The sequence below is a fragment of the Festucalex cinctus genome, chromosome 2, assembly GCF_051991245.1.
Source record: "Festucalex cinctus isolate MCC-2025b chromosome 2, RoL_Fcin_1.0, whole genome shotgun sequence".
Taxonomy (NCBI): domain Eukaryota; kingdom Metazoa; phylum Chordata; class Actinopteri; order Syngnathiformes; family Syngnathidae; genus Festucalex; species Festucalex cinctus.
Window position 1 is genome coordinate 21,429,221 of NC_135412.1, and position 18,637 is coordinate 21,447,857.

Here is an 18,637-nt window from a genome sequence, read left to right on the forward strand (position 1 = left end):
GCATCAATAAAGTTGTTTCCAAGTTTGATATTTACTGTGGCGCATAGTCAGATTAGCCCCCATTTATTTCCGCTCTACTTGTCAAAGGCAGTGAATGAGTTAAATTGCACACGCCACCAGTGGACCAAAAGTTTGGACCCTGTTTCTCATTCAATATCACAAGAAAGTGTGTCCAAACTTTTGAATCATAGTAAATCTTATTAAAATGAATCAAAGACATTTGCAGCCACACGAATGGACAGACGGAGACGGCAAGTCATGATGATTATGCTAGTTGATGTTTATTAGTTGACAGACTGGGGTTAGTTAGTTAGTTAGTTTGAGCACAGCGCACAATTCAACAAGCAGCTACAACATTAGCGCACTTCAGTCGTGCGGTATGGCTCCGCCCCCTCATCATCATCATCATCAAACATCGAGAGTGACGCCATGCGACTGTCCGGCTATTTTATCATTTGCAAGTATTGTTAGTATATTTGTTATTTACCTTAATTTGGGGACTTTTTCCACAGTTTGTATTGTTTCCCGTGTTGATATACTGCATTGTATAATATTTATATATCCATATAAAAGAAGGCAGACATACGGTGTCAGAGCAGAGGAGTAACGAAGAGATGTTCTAATGATTTGAGAAATACATGAAGGGAAGTTTACATGAGTGCTGTTCTGGACTTTGGATTGCTAAATGATAAGTCAGAGCCACTTCTAAAAGAACACATACGTTATACATTTTTTCCAATCAGGCCCGTCAACTCATTTAGATGAATGTGAAAATTGCACTATCAAATATAGTACCACATTTTTATGAAACTGACAGCACATTCATTCTCTGATAACCTTTAGTTTGTAATTTTGCATATCAAGGAAAAATAATTGCACCAAGATATTCAAGCAAGCTATTGTACAATTTATTTAAAAACAAAACAAAACATTTGGTAAACAAAAACATTTGTTTGAAATGTCTTGCTGGCTGCATCAAATAATGCCCAGGATTTCCAGAGTTTGACACGTGACATATTCTCTTTTTTTATGTTCAAAAACTGACCTTTTGCTCAGAATTTGTTTTCAAAAATGTTCTTATTGTCATTATAAACACTTGTAACTGTTTCTCAACTCACCGTGTAGCTAAAAGTTACTGCATTGTTTTTTTCAGTTCTATAGTTTGTGTTCTAAAGAAATATGACCGACATAAATCATTTCAAAACTTTCCCTGCCATTAATGTGAGCTTTAGCCTGTGTAAGTCCATTGAAATTATTTATTTCTTTTTTAGAGGGAAGTGAAAATCAGCAACTTGTATAATGCGCTTGCACAAGTGTGCCCACCCTCATAACTGGGTTGTGACAAAATAAATCAGTCACATTTTAACTGTTAAGTAAGGCTCAGCATTTTCCTTTACCTGCCATCACTTGGATTAACCACAAATGAACTTCAAATGTAACCTTTTATTTATTTATTTATTCATTTATTTATTTGCTTTGTTGCACGAACTGCTATTTCAAATTGTTCAAAATTCCTTCCACTTAGTTTAAAGGCCCCATTTGCATCTGATTGGAAGAAAAATGAAGGTTATGTTGTTGGCTTTGCACCAAACCTTTTTGACTTTTGGCCAAAAAACTCAAGCATGGTTTTATCAGTCCACATGACATTAATTTTAATTTATTTTTTTTTCTTAAAAAAAATATTTTCAAAGGATTTGTACAGGTTATAGGTCAGATTAATGGTGGAAAATTATTTATCTTGATGTCATTTTTTTCCCTACAAAAAAAAAACCTGGCATTTATGCAGGGGTGTGTAGACTTTTTATATCCACTGTGCACATATATAGTGTTATAAGCAGTTATAATCATGATATCAAAAATATTAAAGGGATACTACTACTTATTTAGCCCATTATAGCAATAAAAAGTTAATATTTTGTTTGTAATTAATTTGATACTTTCATTATTTTTCAGGTACAATGAGTACCTTTTAAAACACATTTTGTAACTTGCTGTCGACTGAAAATGACATCACAGGGGCTCAGGTAATCAATCACAGCTCACCTGTTTTCTAGGTTTGGTCATGTGACATTCAGAAGCTGAGCTGTGATTGGTTACCTGAGCCCTTGTGATATCATTTTCAGTGTTTTTTTTTTTAAAGGCGGGGTCTATCATTTTCACTCAGGAAAATGCACTATATAAATACAGGACGTATACCCATGAACTCCTTCTCAAGCTACACCTCTGGGCTTCTGTTGATGTATGGTGGTGATTTTTTTTTCCCTAAACCCCCGCCCCCCAGCCTGTATTTTGCCATTTTGTGTTTGTTTTGTCAACAGCGGGACGTTTCTGTGGACAGACCCCTCCAGCCAATCGCAGAGAGGGGGCGGGGGGAGGGGGGGGGAGGGGGGCGGGCGTGTCACTCACTGTCTGCAGACGGGGCGGACGAATTTGTCGGCTGCATTACGTCACTCTGGCGGCAACTTGATAGCACGCACGGATTTTTCACTCACTCACTCACTCACTCACTCACTCACTCACTCACTCACTCACTCACTCACTCACTCACAGTGAGGGAGTGAGTGAGAGAAGAAAAAAAAAATCTCAGTGCGTGCTGTCAAGTTGCCGAGGGAGTGACGTCATGCAGCCGACAAATTCGCCCGGCCTCGTCTGCCTACAGTGAGTGACACGCCCCCCCCCCCCCCCCCCCCCCCCCCCGTTCTGCGATTGGCTGGAGGGGTAAACAACCGTCTGTCTGTCTGTCCACAGAAACGTCCCGCTGTTGCCAAACAAACACAAAATGGCAAAATACAGGCTGGGGGGTGGGGGGTTAGGAAAAAACCACCATCACACATTAACAGAGGCCCAGAGGTGTAGATTGAGAAGCAGTTCATGGGTATACATGACAGTATATAGACATGACAGCACTATTTTTTTTTTTATATCGTGCATTTTCCTGAGTGAAAACGGAAGACCCTGCCTTTAAAGGTACTAATTGTACAGGAAAAATAATGAAAATATCAAATTTCTTATTTGCAAAATATTAATGTTTGACTGCCAAAAATGGCAAAATAAGTAAAGTATCTCTTTAACATTATGTCATGTTGTGACATATAATTAGTTGATTTGCAAGAGCTGGATTGCTGTTACTTTAAGAAACATGTCGACATATCATATTGTCACTTCTTGTATTGAACCTATTACTGTCTTTGGCTGATTTTTGAATTTTTCTTGTCAATTGTCAATTTGCAACCCATAAAAATGCGATTCGGTCCATTCGGGCAATAAAACAAGCATCATAAATGTTAAAATATAACATTTATGTTGTCACCATCTGCTTTGTGGCTAAAAGCGTTTAGAAAAAAAAAAATACACAATTAAGCGTGGAAAAGAAGTGCTATGAATCTATGGTCTAAATGTGTCTCACCTACAAAAGTGACAAAGAGGAAAGCGCTGTGTCGCAATCACGCACGGAATGCTATGTCAACATCCAGCAAGAAAGAAACAACGTTGACCAAATCCAAACCATAACCTTGATCATGACCCCCTAACTCAAAACTGGTGACCAAACGTCAAACGTTATCTTAGCATTCAGTGTTAATTCAACACAAGACAGTTATATGATATAAAAGATCATAATTTCAAAGAGAAAAAAAAAGATGACAAAAAATTGACAATCTTAATGTGGTATTTACATTCAGAGAGCAATAATCAATGGATGAGCCTCCATGTGAGGTTTGCTACACAAGACCCATGCTTCACTCCGTGCTGTTTTCTTAGCCGCCAACTGTTGAGGGAGTGTGTGCGTGTGCGTGCGTGTGGGGGTGCGTGTGTGTGTGTGTGGGGGGGTTGTCATCGAGAGGAGGCTCGGTGGTATTCTCGTAAGGCAAAATTTCTCCTCTCAATGCGGCGCAGAGACACGGAATGGATACCCGTGGTTTTAAAATGGCCGCTCTCAAGCAAACACAAAGTCACGTTTTGATCATGTGGCTCTAACGTCTCCCACCGTTGCTCTACCTATGGCTCGGTAGAACTACCCAAAGAATCAGCTTAGAAATTTGCTACATAGGCGGGTGAGTTGATAATGCGAAAATTTGAAAGGAAAAAAACAAAACAAAAACATCCCACATCATAATATTGTTGATGCTAATACTGTAGCATCAGAGTGTAACACTGAAGGTCCATCATTTCCTGCCACTGCTAATGTGAAGACTAAAAAACAAAAATCTTAAAACGGGACAGGTGAAAGTGACTTTTTTTTTTTTAAATGTTTTATATACACACAAAGTTGCCTGGAGTGCCTGCTGCTAACCCATCAAATCTGAAATGAATGTGCAAGCAAAAAAAAAAAAAAAAGTTAAGCTTTGCTAATGTAACCATTAAATATGATAAGAGCTCTGTCGTTCTCCACCCTCCTTAGTAGTGTCGCGGGATGATTTAAAAATAAAAAGGACAATAATGTGTACTATGAATTGATTCAATGCATGCTGTTGCCATATTTATGAATGAAATATGATGACATCCACCATGCATGTCCACAGAGCAAAGAGTCTTGTCTGCTTGCCACTTGATCAAATTCACCAACATCATATTACTCTACCTGTGCCAATACTTAGACATGGTTCAGATGACTTTGTGCCACCAAATTTTCAAGGGGGGGGGGACAAGGAAACATCATTATCATTACGCCACAGCGCCAAACACGGCACAGAGAGAAGAACCACATTTTCAAACAAGCACATCAAGGCTTGCGTCAGCACGAAAATCCGGATATGCACGTTTTATATGCTCAAGCGCAACTGCGCTGTCTACAAATCTAAAGCCAAAAGAGATGCTTTCTTCTGGAATACATGTCTACTGGAGAAAATTAAATGTAAATATTTAAACTGACCTATAGTTGATGACTTTGCCACATCTAGCTTTTTGTCCTAATGTGCATCGTGGGTGAGCTGGATCCTATCCCAGCTGACTTTTTGGCCATTCAGTGTTAGAGCACATAGAAAAACAAACATTTACAGTCACATTCACACTTAATAAGGACAATTTAGAGTCTCCAATCCACCAAACTTGTTTTGCATATGTTGGCGGGAAACAGAGTCATCCAGCGAGTCTTGATTTAGAATTGGATTAAACCTTCGCCGATTCACGCTTCACTATTGACGAATTCACAGATTTTGTCTGTCCCTATCCTGAGCTACTTGGGTTAATATTAAAAAAAAAAAAAAAAAAAAAAAAAAAACAATTAATTAAAATAAATTAAAAAAAAAAAAAAAAAAAGCCACTCACATTTTTTTTCTCTAACGGTGTCAAGGAAGTACGTTGAAGTGATATATCTTGACTGTGAGGCTAAGATCTTTGTATATTGGGGAGGAAACATATAGCCGTGATTGTTAGCAGAAGAGACAAAGCATTTTTGCAGCATGTGCTTGTTTTTACTCTGCAGTAGTGATAGACCAATATTTTTTTTTCATTTCAATTTTTTTCATGGTCGATACCGATTATTAGTCGGCAAGGTGGCCAATAACTGATATTTTAAACTGATATTCAGTTGCAGTAAAAGGAAATATTTGTGTCAAAATTAAAAAATTAAAAGCTGTTTAAATGCCATTAAGCATGTTTGTTAAAACAACTTTTCACATTTTCAACACTTTGAAGGTTTTTCTTTTAATTTTGAACATAAGGAATAGGCAGTTTTGTTTAAAAATGAAAATTGCAGGCAGCTTCCAGGGTCATCAGCATATGTTAAGCTAAATTAAAAACACAGGGGCATATTCACTAAGAATGCGCTGCGTCCGGTAATAGCGCGAAATATTGCACCACAACTGCAAACGCAGTCTGCGCCCAGTTACCCACCTATTCACGAAGGATATTGCTCTAGTCATATACCGGCGCAAACACGGCCAAAAATTCTGACAGCTTGGAGCAAATTTGCACCTGATTTACCACACATGGCAATGGATTTGCGCCAAGAACATGGTTGTTATAGTAACAGTTGCGAGAAAGATGACATTATCAGAAAGCGAGGTTGGACCGAGAGTAAGCGTTTATAGCGCCATTAAGCTGTACAGAGCAGAGAGGACGACAACGACGTCATTCATTCATAAAGTACAAATTATTGGTGCGATCGTTTTTTAAAAATATATTTTCAGAGGTTGGCGTGGGCGTACAGTATGCATCTGGCACGTAAAAATGATCGTAAAATGCCTCCCCGCCATTGCCGATCAGCCCGGGTTACGTTGTCCTAAACCAACATTGAGGAATGTCCAATTCCCAAACTCTCTCTCACTCTCTCTCCTATCTGCGTGAACAGCCAGAGAACGAGGGTGCACCGTGCCATGCACTGCTGTCATGATCCCGGGATCAGTGTTGCGTCAGGTTAATACAGGCTTTCCAAAAACGTCATTTGCGTCACGCAAACTCTGTGTGGCTATTTGCGCTGGCGTTAGTGAATTAGACGGTGCATATCAATGAGTCTCACTTGCATTGGGGTGGGCATATTTTGCGTCAAATGTATGCAAATTACCTAATTTACATATGCGCAAATAACACCGGCGCACCGTGGCGCAATCTGGTTGGCAGCACACTTAGTGACGGATTTCCCCGTCTGCACATGTTTAGTGAATTAAGGCGCTCCCGGATTGCTCCATTTTTACCAGTTAGCGCTGTGCAAAGGCGACGCAAACCTTTAGTGAATAGGCCCCTCAGTCAGTAAATAGCTCCCTAAAGTATTCTACTCTAAATAAATTTTCCAAAATTTTTACATAATTTCTCACTTAAAAAAAATTAAAAAAAAAGAACAAGTGTAGGGAGTTCCCAGTGTCAGCATCATCTTTTATAAAGTAAAGTTGAAATTTAAATACGTTATGAAATGGAAAGTTACCTGTATCTCTCAGAGTGACAAATGCAAGCGATGTAGCTTATTTTGGGTTTTCGTTAGCATTCGTAAAATGTTTCAAAAGATCTTCAGACAGTGGAAAATTGTCTGAACATGTTTAAAATTTATTTTCGACAAGGAAATCTTACAAATCCTGATGAAAACCCAAAATTTGCTACATTGGCAAGCATTCACTGCTCAGTAACATACCAGCTTTATTGGCCTTCAGATTTGTAAAAAGGCCCATGTCAAAATGCCAAATATCAAGCAAAGCTAATCGCCCGGTCGATAATCGGTCTAGCCCTACTTTTTTTTTTTTTTTATTATCTGTAAGATGTTTATTTTTAAAAATGTAGGATGATTGAAGATACTATTAAAGTGTGTTGGGATCATAGTTTGTGGTTTATTTACTGTTTAAATATTTTTAGGCGGATCGTCAATTACTCTCGGTTTTCCAGTATTTGTGGCATGGTTCTGTCTCTATCCCCTGCAACTTGCAAATGGTGGAAGGTTTATGTCAAAAGTTTTCATGAATCCTAATTGGAATGTGTCCGTCTTAGAATATTGCAAAAGCTGCTAAATTTCCAAGGTGAACGTTTTGGAAAACTGGCATGTTACCTCATACTTGAGGCGCATGCGTAAACGTGGCATTGAAAAGGCGAAACACGGTGTAAACATCATCTTCTCTGCATAAACGTGTGGAATGTATTCAGACAGCGGGCGTGTGTTTGTGTGTTTAGCTGGGTCGGTTGAGGATGCTCGACATGGAGGGCGCGACGGGGGGAGGCGGGGCCGCGTTGTCCGGGGAGGCGGGGCCGGAGCTCTCGTTCCCGGCGGGGGCGGGGGCGCGTCCGCTGTACTGGCCGATGAAGGAGCCGTCCTCGTTGAACTGGATGTCCACGCTGTCGCCGTACTCAGCCAGCGAGTCGTCGCTGCCCAACTTGCTTTCGCCGCACAGCGACGGCTGGCTCTCCGAACGCTTCTCGTCCGTGTCGCTGGGAGACGATGGGAGGAGTAACGGTCAGATGTGGAACTTTCATCGTCAGGACGTATATTTATTAGGAATGGCTGGCGGTTAAAATTTTGAATTGTAATTACTCGCACGTCTTCAATAGGTAACTCACGATTAATCGCAAATTTTATCTGTTCTAAATGTACTATAAAATCTACAATAAAATATATATTTTTAAGTTTTCACACTTAACATAAAAGTGGGGGAAAATGCAAAATAGAAATAAGGTTGCATCTTTTAGTCGTTGATACAGTAATTTCCTGATTCATAAAATAGAGTTAAAATTAAAAAGATGTAGCTACTGTACTGTTAAAAAAAATGATAGATTTGTGTTGAGGTCATTTTTCTGCCACTAGATGGCATAATTAAAAAGATGGAGCTACTGTACTAAAAAAAAAAAAAACACACACAAAAAACCAAGTGTGATAGATTTGTGTTGAGGTCATTTTTCTGCCACTAGATGGCATAATTAAAAAGATGGAGCGACTGTACTAAAAAAAAAAACACAAAAAAAGAAGTGTGATAGATTTTTGTTGAGGTCATTTTTCTGCCACTAGATGGCATAATTGTATTTGCAAGACATTGGTGACAGCTAGCGCTCCGAATTATCCCTAGGTGTGGATGGTTGTTCGTCTCTGTGTGCCCTGTGATTGACTGGCAACCAGTCCAGGGTGTCCCCCGCCTACTGCCCAGAGCCAGCTGAGCCTTGCTTTTCCAACACTCTGTTAGGCGGGATTTTGCACAGTGGCGGGGTTCAAAACAAATGTCACTCTTGCAAATAGAAGTAAACAGCATGTGAATAGGCATCCACAATTGACTAATGTAGTGCTACATTGTGTCTTGAGGAGTCCACCAAGACTCCACGATCGAACCCCTGCGATTTAGCCATCTTCACAGTCATACGACCGTGTCATTTTATTATTAGGAGACACAGGAATGCATCAAGTTCCTTACCTCTCCAAAGATCTGCCAGTGAAGCATTTAACAGGGGCGAAAAAGCAACATTGATTAGATAGGAAAGGGAGGGGAAAAAAAAAAAAATCTCATTTCACATGCAGACGACCCACCTGTACTCTCCAAAGGTTTCGTCCTTCATGGGCCGGGCTTCCGAGTCCACCTCCTTTTCTTCCTTGTCTTTCACTGGAGTGGACGACGACAACATATGACGACTCCTCATTGGGCAACACATGAGCGGTCAAATCAATGTGCGTCCTTACCTGCGTATTTGCCGCCCTTCCTGCGCTTGACCAGACACAAGATGAGCAGGATCAAGATAAGCAGCACGATGGCACTGATGAGCCCGATCAACCAGCCCTGTGTGGCGAAGCCGCCGCTCACCTCCGATGGCCCTGACCGCCAAACAATTCCATTAGCATGTTAGCATTTTAACATGCATTTCCATTTTATTTGTTAGCATTTGAAATACTACACAACTACAGGGTGTGACTTTAAATCTGTACTGATCTGCCCGAGTACTTTCCATACTAAGACTGCCATCTTGATATACGTTAGCTGCTAGCACATTAGCATTTTTACATTTTTAGCATCCAACAACAAGGCATGGCATAAAATCCTCAGCGATCTGAGCACTTTCTCTAATCATCTTGCTCGAGGTGAGCATACCAACTGTTAGCATTTTTATCAGTAAATAATACCCACTACAGGACATCACGTTAAAAAAAAAAAAAAAAAAAAAAGGCTTATCGAGGAAGGTAAGGTTTTTATCCTGCTTAAAGAGAAAAAGAATAGAAGAGACTTTGTCACTGTAGTGCACAACGAAATCGGAACGCTATTCCTGTCAAGCAATTGAAAAAAAGTAGACACAAACAATTATTAGTAGTCATAATAATAATAATAACAATAATAATAATAATAATAAAAATAATTTGTGCTCAAAGAGCAATAGAAGATTTTTTAAAAATAATGAATGAAATGAAGTACAATAAAGTGAGTTGGTATGGACAGAGTAGTGCCCTTGTAAACAATTTGAAACTTTTATAAGCAATACTGAGATATATTTCACTTAAAAAATGATGGAATATTGTTCTTGTACTATTGTAGCCTACTGTAGTTGTATTTTACTCTCACTTGTACATGTAAAATAGCTCCCGGTGTGTTGCATTTGTACCATGTAATGTATGTTAGCATAATAACAGTTAGCATTTCATTATTGCCATTTTAAATATTACACAAATAAGGGGCATAACAATCATTTTCTATCTTTCCTTTCTGTTCTCAATTTAAAATAAAATAGTGCTGTCAAAGTTAAAACATTTAACTCATTGAGTAATCACAAAAAAATTACCCCATTAATCATGTATTAACACAGATGAATCAAACTATTAATTTTGACCGCAGATGATCCTTTAGCTTGACAGTGGATGGTTACGTTGAGGGTAGCACAGGTTGTGTTTGAGCAATAAACATAACTAATTGGATTAAAGCATTTAAAAAGAATATTTGCATATGAAATTCCGAATACTTGTAGTCAAAATATTGGGGTAATTTATTTTCATTTTAAATTATGCAAGTAATTAACTGATTAGAAAAAGGAAATGTGGAAGACATCTTCAGAACATTCATTGTAGAAAGAATTAACACAACAGGTGCTCTTCAAATTTGGCAGGCAAAATTTTTTGATAAAAAGCCTTTTTAATTAAGTGATTAATCATGATTAATCAAAATTCCAAGATCTGATTAAAAGATGTAATAGTTTGACAGCTCTAATTTTAACATATTCCGATGCAGACATGCTTAACAAAGGACGACCTGGATACCTGGTCCTAAGGTCCAACTTGCAGTTTCCCACTGAGTGTAGTTCTTATGCATGACAACAAGGTGGTACTCAGTTCCTGGTTGAAGACCTGTCAGCGAGTAGAAACCCTGCGACGTGTTCACTACTTCCGACTCTTCCCACTGACCCCCAGCTGCCAAAAATAATTTTGTAGGCGTGACCAAAACGGAATTCTTACTTATGATGATTATCTTTTTTTATATTCCTCACTGACCGCTCTTCCTCAGAAAATCAATATGGAAGCCGTGGTTCCTTTCTCGCTCTCCAGGCACCCAGCTCAGGTTGAGCGACGTCTTGTCGGGAATGACAGTGATGTTTGTTGGAGGAACTGCATGGAGAAAAGAGGGGAAAAAGAAGCTGTGATTACTTGAAGTCAAGTTAGAGGAAGTAACCAAAAAAGGACAGAGAACTATGAAAGTCAGCCCAGAGCCTTCCCGCCACTCATTTTCCGACAAAATGATTCCAATGTTGAGCATTGTACCTCCATCAAAAAGGGTGGCATTCCTCCTGGTGATGGGCTGTCCATCCCCGGCGGCAGTGCGAGCGATCACCTGGAAGGTGTAGTAGCTGTGAGGGTCCAGAGAATCCAGCATAAGGTGGGTCACGCTGGGATCGCCGATGATCTCGATCTGTACCGGACTGTCTCGGGTCTTCACCTCTGCGTGCACACCAAATAGCATCATCAGTCTCATGATAAACCATGTTACATCATTCACCTCTTTTTCTCTATATCTAAAAGTAATAACTAGCCATTGGAAAAACTCACTGATACGTAGCTATCGGTGTATATTTGTGCACTTCCTGTAAGACCAAAATATGACATCACAATGCTCTGCTCCTTCGCTGCCATAGCTGAGGAGTAGCTACTAGCGTTGGCCATCAGCTGATAGCCGGCAGGTTTGAGGTCCAGTAGGAAGGCTCCTTCTGGGTTGGGACGCGAGATGGTAAACTTCTCAAGATGATACAAAGAAGGGTCCGGATCACTGTTACAAGTGGTGCATGTTACCAGTTGGTCAGCTGGTAACAGATAACTGCTAAACGTCAGCTACGGTAAGTAGTTAAGTAAGTTATTTGCGAAATGTGGGATTAGAAAAATGAGAGTATAATTCTCAGTTTGGGGGTAAATAGTACTTCATTTATAAAGAGCTTTTCCACAGAACAATGCCCTTAAAATGCTTTACATTTCAACAACTCATTCACCAGCTGATGGCGCTAATCTTGCTCTGCAAGCTGGATTCTCGTGGTATTTGTGAGTTCACAAACTCCCGAGAATACATCTTGTACCAAGCCCATTGATTTCCACCGATCCGAACCACCGGTGCTTCGGACCAATCACAGTGCGACATTGTGTTTGGGGCGGGACATGCAGCTGTGACGAAACCAGGAAGCCACGCCGGGGCAAACAAACAAACCTAACATGGACAAATGGACGCTACAATTAATTCTGTTCTTGCCAAATTACTCACTGTTTCCTGGTTGAATGTCAAACAGCGAGAGGTGCTCCGTGCTTTTCTAGCTAGTAAGATGTTCGTGTTTTTTACCCCCTTTGATGAGAACGAAGACGACATTTTCCATCCGTTGGCCGCGATTGGTTAAAACAAACGTGTACAAGATGCTGCATCGTCCAATCAGCTCGAAGTATTGTACAGAATGTCCCGCCTTTCCCGAGCAAATCACTGTGGAGCAGTCCCAGACTGATATTGTGGAGAACTCCCTTATGTGAATCGCAATATCAATCTGGCTATTTCCAGCTTATGATGGCGCAGCATCAGGACTGGGTGTCCAGTATGTTGCTCAAGGATACTTCAACATGGTCACAATGGCTGGGGATTGAGCCCACAACCTGAGGGTTGGGAGACAACCATTCTACCACTGATCCATGCCACGCATTTTGGGGATGGGAGCTCAATTACTTCAAGATTTTCACTATGTGCTCGGGAGTTAGCACATCGCATTTTTTTAAAACTTTACAACCAGAAGTTTGGTGAAACTCCAAAGTTTGCTGCTCAGACAAACACAAACAACAAAGATGATCCAATCAACTTCCCAGAAGGACTTCTTACCCTGCTGGTACTGCACCATGTATCCCAGGAGAATTCCATTAGTTTGGAGTGGGGGCATCCAGTAGAGAAGCATCGAGTTTTCCGAGGGGCTCTCAAAGAGCAGCGATGCCGGTGGGCCAGGCACTGCATGAAGACCACAAAGATTTAATATTGAATCGCTCTCCAAATAAAGTCGTACCGCTCCCCGAAGCCCACCTCCTTCCGGGGTGCTGAAGTGGACCGGTGGGGAGGCGGGGCTCTCTCCTTTGCTATTAAAGGCAGTGACGGAAACGGTGTAGCGGGAGAAGAGCTGCAGACCCGTCACTTCCGCGGCGGTTTTCATGCCGTAGACCACCACCTTGTCGTCTTCCTTTGCTCGCCCCGATCTTCCCTCGTGCTCTTTTCCCTCCTGCAGGTGGTGCACTTCCCCAGGGGACCGCCGGGCCCGTCCCCCCTCTGGACCCAGCCTCTTGATGTAGATCTGAATCAGATCGGAATCAGTTGTGTTGCTGTTACTTATATCAGTGGTGGGCCACGATTCTTCCTAACCCTCATGAAAGTCCAAATGTCTTGGACACAATCTGGAACGTGAAGTCACATGTGGTACCTTGTAGCCCAGAAGAAGACCACGGACGTTCTGGGCTTCGTTCCACTTCACGGCGACTGTGCGGTTCATCACTCGAACCGCCACTCCAGTGGGAGACTCCTCGGGAACTGATACGAGAAATCGTATTGAGTTAGGCTGAACTTGTTAAACATTTCTGAAGAAGGATGAATGCCTGGTTTTTTTTGTTTGTTTGTTTGTTTTTCTGGTACCATCTTCGCCCGAGTGTCCGATCTCGGCCTCTGGAGCAGGACCTTCTCCCAGTGCGTTAACAGCTTGGACTTTGATCTCAAAGGGCTCATACGTTCCGGTGTTGTTGACCCAGAAGGGTGGCGACTTGGCATAACCGTGGTCCCAGCGGTCACTCTTGCCTCCTGCCTTCCTCCACAACACCTTGTAATGGAAGTCCTGGCCGTTATGCGATCGCCTGGGCATCTCCTGCAGGGACAGGCAAGGATCACAAAAGATATTTTGGTCTCAGTTGTGTTCAAACTCATTGACTGAATATCTGTTGCTAAGGTCCTGGAAAAACACAATCTTGTGTGATTACAAGTGGCTGCTAAACAAGATTAATGTTCTGAAGAAAGTCAGCAAAGCCCTGTTTTTTGATCCAGATGATCAGGATCTATTTTTCCTGTTCAAGCTCGCTGCTTGGGAAACACGAGTTGCTTGTTTGCAATCATTAACGTTAAAGATGTCAATATTTACAAGCACAAAATCCCATTGTGTAGGGTTCACTGCGGAGCAAGGTTATTTTTGGTTCATGAAAACTAGTTAACTAAAACCAAAATTCAAAAAACACTTTCGCGGACGAAATAAAAAAAAAATGCTTTTTAAAAACGAAAACTAACAAATGACATTTTACATTTACAAAACGAACTAAAACTAACCAATAGCACAATATCCACCTGGTACCTCTCCACAGTAATATGGCCGGGAAAAGGCGGACATTCGGGACAATAATTCAAGCTGATTGGACGCTGCGTCATGGGTGACGGCCATGGTTGAAAATTTCGTCTTCGTTCTTGCCGAAGGGGGGAAAGCACAAACATCTTACCAGCTCGAATGCACGAAGCGCCTCTCGCTGTTCAACATTCAACAAGGAAACGGTGTGTAATTCTGCGAGAACAGAATTAATTGCGGCGTGCATTCGTCCATGTTAGGTTTGTTTGTTAGCTTCGGTGTCGGCGCTGGCTTCCTGGTTTCGTCACAGTTGCATATCCCGCCCCCAAACACAATGTCGCTCTGTGATTGGTCAAAATCACCAGTGGTTCGGGACGGCGGTAATCAGCGGGAGCTGTACAAGATGTTTTTTTTTTTTGTTTTTTGTTTTTTTAAATCACTCTGTACAAGATGTATTCTCCGGAGTTTGTGAACTCACAAATACCGCGAGAATTCATCTTGCGAGAGCAAGATTAAAAACTAACTATAATTAGAGCGAAAATGTCCTTCATTTTAGTGTTTGGTAATTAATGTAATACATGAGAATTTGGGGTTGATTTTTAATGTGATTTTAAGTATATTTATTCCGATATTAACCGGAATAAGGACGTTTAAAAGTGTGTCACTCAGAAGTGACGTCGTCTTGCAGCAACCAATAGAAAAACACATTCAGATGTCGTTCCTAGCAGACAATTCTGCATGCTTGACTTTTGGTTCCAATAGCTCGGCTCGCCTGCTTTTTCATTTACCTTAGCCGAAATGCAACAGTAGGTAAGAAATGCATTACTTTTTTATTTTTATTTTACCATGGTGTTTATATTAAATTTTATGTATATATAATATTATATCAATCCTTCCTGTTGTGGAGTTGTATGGTCCATTCAACAAAAATCAAGAACAATGATTTAGGTGCATAGAAATGTATGTACCGTAGACAGTCTCGTACTTACGTCCCATGTAATAGCCAATGTTCCCGCGTCGGTGGATTCACTGCGAACACCAGTGGGGTTGTTGTGTGGTACTGGAATGTGGCAGCGTATCAAAACAAAGCTATGAATTTCCCATAAGAATACATGAAAAGACATGTACCTCAAACCGCAAACGCACTTCACAGTAGTGTTAATTTTGTCAACAAAAACTAAACAAAAATTATTTTGTCAACACACATTTTTCACCAGGCTAAAACTAGACTAAAACCCTCATTAATATACAATAACTGGGATAAAGCGGTTGATGTCTCAGTGCTACAGCGTTGGCGGCTCCTACCTGCTGGTGGTGTGCTGTGTAGGGGTGTGGGCTGGCTGGGTTCGCTGGGACCGAGCTGGTTGACGGCGACGACGCGGAAGGCGTAGGTGCAAAAAGGGTGGAGGCTGAGCTGTAGGTGGTTAAAATCAGCGGGCACCTGCTTCAGAACCTCCCACCTCCAGGTGTCGCCGTCGTGCCTCCGCGAGTGCTGTTCCTCCTTCACTTCCACGATGAACTCTGCTCACAGGAGCGTAGTGGGTCAGAAGACGAATTGACATTTGCATGTGTGTGCATGTTACCTGTGATGGGACTGTTGTGCGAGCGACCCGGGATCCAACTGAGGGTCAAAGTATCGTCTTTCACGTCAGACAGGGTCACGTCGTCAGGAGGGTCCGGACGAGCTGAGGGTCCAACATGGATTTTTTGTTGTTGTTGTTTTGTGACCAAACACGCACAAAAATTAAGCTCGATTTCAATATTTCAAGATTGCATGCTGAAGTAGGGCAAGAGTCCCCCTGTCCTTAAGTCCACACCTGATCAATTTTAAAGAGGAAGTCAACCTTAAATATTTCTTGTCAATAATATGTTATCTGTGACCCCACTAGTCTAAACATGACATTCTGATTAACATTACATTTGTGGAATATGAGTTATGCAGCAAAATCCAGCTATTTTTATCCATCTCTGAAGATGACATCACAGTTGCTCAGGGCACAGGCCAATCACAGCTCACCAGTTTTTAGAAGCTGAGCTGTGTTTGGTTGTTGCCTGAAACCTGAGGAAGTTTGATGTCATCTTCACTCGACAGCAAGAGGCAAAATGGCTGCCTTCTGGTATTGGATCTTGCTGCTTAACTCATATTCCACTAACGCAATATTAACCAGAATACCATATTTAGATGAGTGGGGCTGCATAGAACATATTATGGTGAATCTTTTTTTTTTTTTTTTTTTACTTCCCCTTTATTCACAGTTGTTTACCTGGACTATAGCATTGAAATAATTTTACTGGATGGCAAGAATCCAAAGAACTGATTTGAGGTTAGTTGATATCATATTTTGACTCTGCAAAAAAAAGTGTCTTTAAAATAAGTCAATTTGATGAGCTGGAACATAACGTTAGGATGATGAAGGGTACTCACCCACAACTGTGATGGAGCCGCTGGCCGTCACCTGATCAAGCTCTGTGATAACCTCGCAGGAATACACTGCATTGTCATTTGACTGGATGTCGGTCACCATCAATGTGCCATTTTCAAAGACCGTGTACCTACACACATACGTAGTGTTGCTGCAGTCATCCTATATTGTGAAACCTTTGACTAAACAATTATAGTGAAACAGTGAAAATTGCCAAAAATAATAAACCAATAAAGACTTTATTTTAAACGTCTCCTGAATTCATTTATATGCAATTGATCAATTGAATGAAAACATGTCATAGATATGTCCATCAAAAACCTGGGAAAATTTTTTTTTTTTTGAGTTGGCTTTTGAGTTGTCAATTTGGAAACTGCGTCACCTTACCATTCCCTAATTATCAATTCAAAATAGAGTGCTTATAAATGATAAGTGATACCAAGACATAGTTGCACTAGTATGACCACACTCGAGGTGTACAGTTTGTCCATCAGTATATTCGGCATGTAATATTGCTGACGTTGACGTCACACACTAGGATGACCAAACGTGCTCTTTTGGGAGGACAGACCATTTTCTTATGTCCAGTTCGGGCATCTGGGGTTTTTATAAATTCATGAAAATGTCCGGTTGGCATTGCGTAACTAATAGGAAGGAGGTGAAGTACACTGTGTAACTGTGACTGGTACCACAATTTCAAGGCCGGGGCAAGTGTCCTCTCTTTGCTGGAAATGGTGCACTACGTCAAATGTACGTAAACGACGCCATTTTGGCAAGGTAGAAAACCTTGAAAACTAACGCTGACGTATCTACGTGGGGAGTGTGCATGTGTGAAGTGAATCCAGTCGAGCGGATATAGCTGTTGGTCGCAGTCCTAGCAACAAACAAAGGAAGTTTGCAAACTTTTATGCTGGACCTGAGAGATGTACTAGCTTAATGCTAAGACAGGATGAGGCTAGTACAACACAATGTAGATGGGTTTAAAATGGAAGCAAAGAGACAAGAAAAACATTCAATCTGTTGGTGGCCAGTGTAGCCTACAGCATGAAATCATCAAGCCTGAAGGTCAAAAAGTAAGTTATGTGTGTTGATACGCTAGAATGTTGCCCACATACCAATACATTTAATAAAATCAGTGAATATGACTTTTAATCGTATGATCTGGGGATCTGTATAGTGACAACAGAGATTTGTCATTACTTGTCATCCGGTGATGATTCATGCAGTTTTTGTCCATCTTTCCTCCAGACGATCTGGTAGCGCAGCAGTCGGGGGTCTTTGCCAAAGTGGCAGTCCAGCAAAGCATTCCCGCCTCGGAGCGCTCGGATGTCCTGCGGGCCGGTCACAATCGTTGTCTTATCTGACAGGAAACAACAAGACCACATCAATATAAATTTATAAACTGTAGTAACATTTCAAACTGCCCATAACACTTTTTTCTTTCTTTTTTTAATTTTACCATATTAATTCATTCAAACACACAAACGTGTAAATACGTTTTTAATATTTTGTCATTCTCTCCCAAAAACGTATGTACACGTTTTGTTTTGTTTTTCCCCATGCACGAGCATACAGAAGGCTTTTATGGAGCTTCTGAAGTGAAGAGGTGGATTAAAGCAATGATAGTTAGTATGACAAAAAAATAGCCAACAGGTGGCAGCAGAGTATAAGAGCTCAGCCAGGGCCATGTTGCAACAAGCTCTTTTTGCCAGTGTTTTCAACAGGTTTGTGAATAATAATTACTGCAAATTGGAAACAGATGGAAATGTACTTTTTTCCCTGCTGAAAGAAGAGACTCTAATCTTTCTTTTCATAGGTTCCATGTTTTTATAGCAATTGAACACAATATTCTGTGGGCTTTGCAAAATCAGTCAAAATCAAGTAAAACAGCCGGGACTGCAGGGGGTTGCTTCAGTGAAAAAGGCTGGGAGTGAATGAGTTAAGCATAACTGAGAGCATGAAAAATAAAGGAAAACAGGGACTTAACCCTGAAGTTCAAATATTTT

General features: G+C 40.9%; 1 protein-coding gene across 1 annotated transcript in view; it reads right to left on the reverse strand.

The window, feature by feature from the left end:
- Positions 1 to 3,284: 3,284 nt before the first annotated feature.
- The window catches only part of LOC144014127 (neural cell adhesion molecule L1.1-like), a 43,785-nt gene continuing 28,432 nt past the window's right edge, over positions 3,285 to 18,637 (reverse strand). Inside the window, exons 13-28 of the mRNA XM_077513685.1 lie at positions 17,832 to 17,991; positions 16,634 to 16,761; positions 15,792 to 15,893; positions 15,514 to 15,729; positions 15,198 to 15,268; positions 13,518 to 13,743; positions 13,309 to 13,415; positions 12,918 to 13,182; positions 12,723 to 12,845; positions 11,141 to 11,317; positions 10,874 to 10,987; positions 10,643 to 10,792; positions 9,083 to 9,214; positions 8,933 to 9,005; positions 8,820 to 8,831; positions 3,285 to 7,848 (exon numbers count right to left, since the gene is read on the reverse strand). Of these exons, the coding sequence (XP_077369811.1) occupies positions 7,590 to 7,848; positions 8,820 to 8,831; positions 8,933 to 9,005; positions 9,083 to 9,214; positions 10,643 to 10,792; positions 10,874 to 10,987; positions 11,141 to 11,317; positions 12,723 to 12,845; positions 12,918 to 13,182; positions 13,309 to 13,415; positions 13,518 to 13,743; positions 15,198 to 15,268; positions 15,514 to 15,729; positions 15,792 to 15,893; positions 16,634 to 16,761; positions 17,832 to 17,991 (2,315 nt within the window). The 3' untranslated portion in view covers positions 3,285 to 7,589. The remainder of the gene's footprint in view (positions 7,849 to 8,819; positions 8,832 to 8,932; positions 9,006 to 9,082; positions 9,215 to 10,642; positions 10,793 to 10,873; positions 10,988 to 11,140; positions 11,318 to 12,722; positions 12,846 to 12,917; positions 13,183 to 13,308; positions 13,416 to 13,517; positions 13,744 to 15,197; positions 15,269 to 15,513; positions 15,730 to 15,791; positions 15,894 to 16,633; positions 16,762 to 17,831; positions 17,992 to 18,637) is intronic.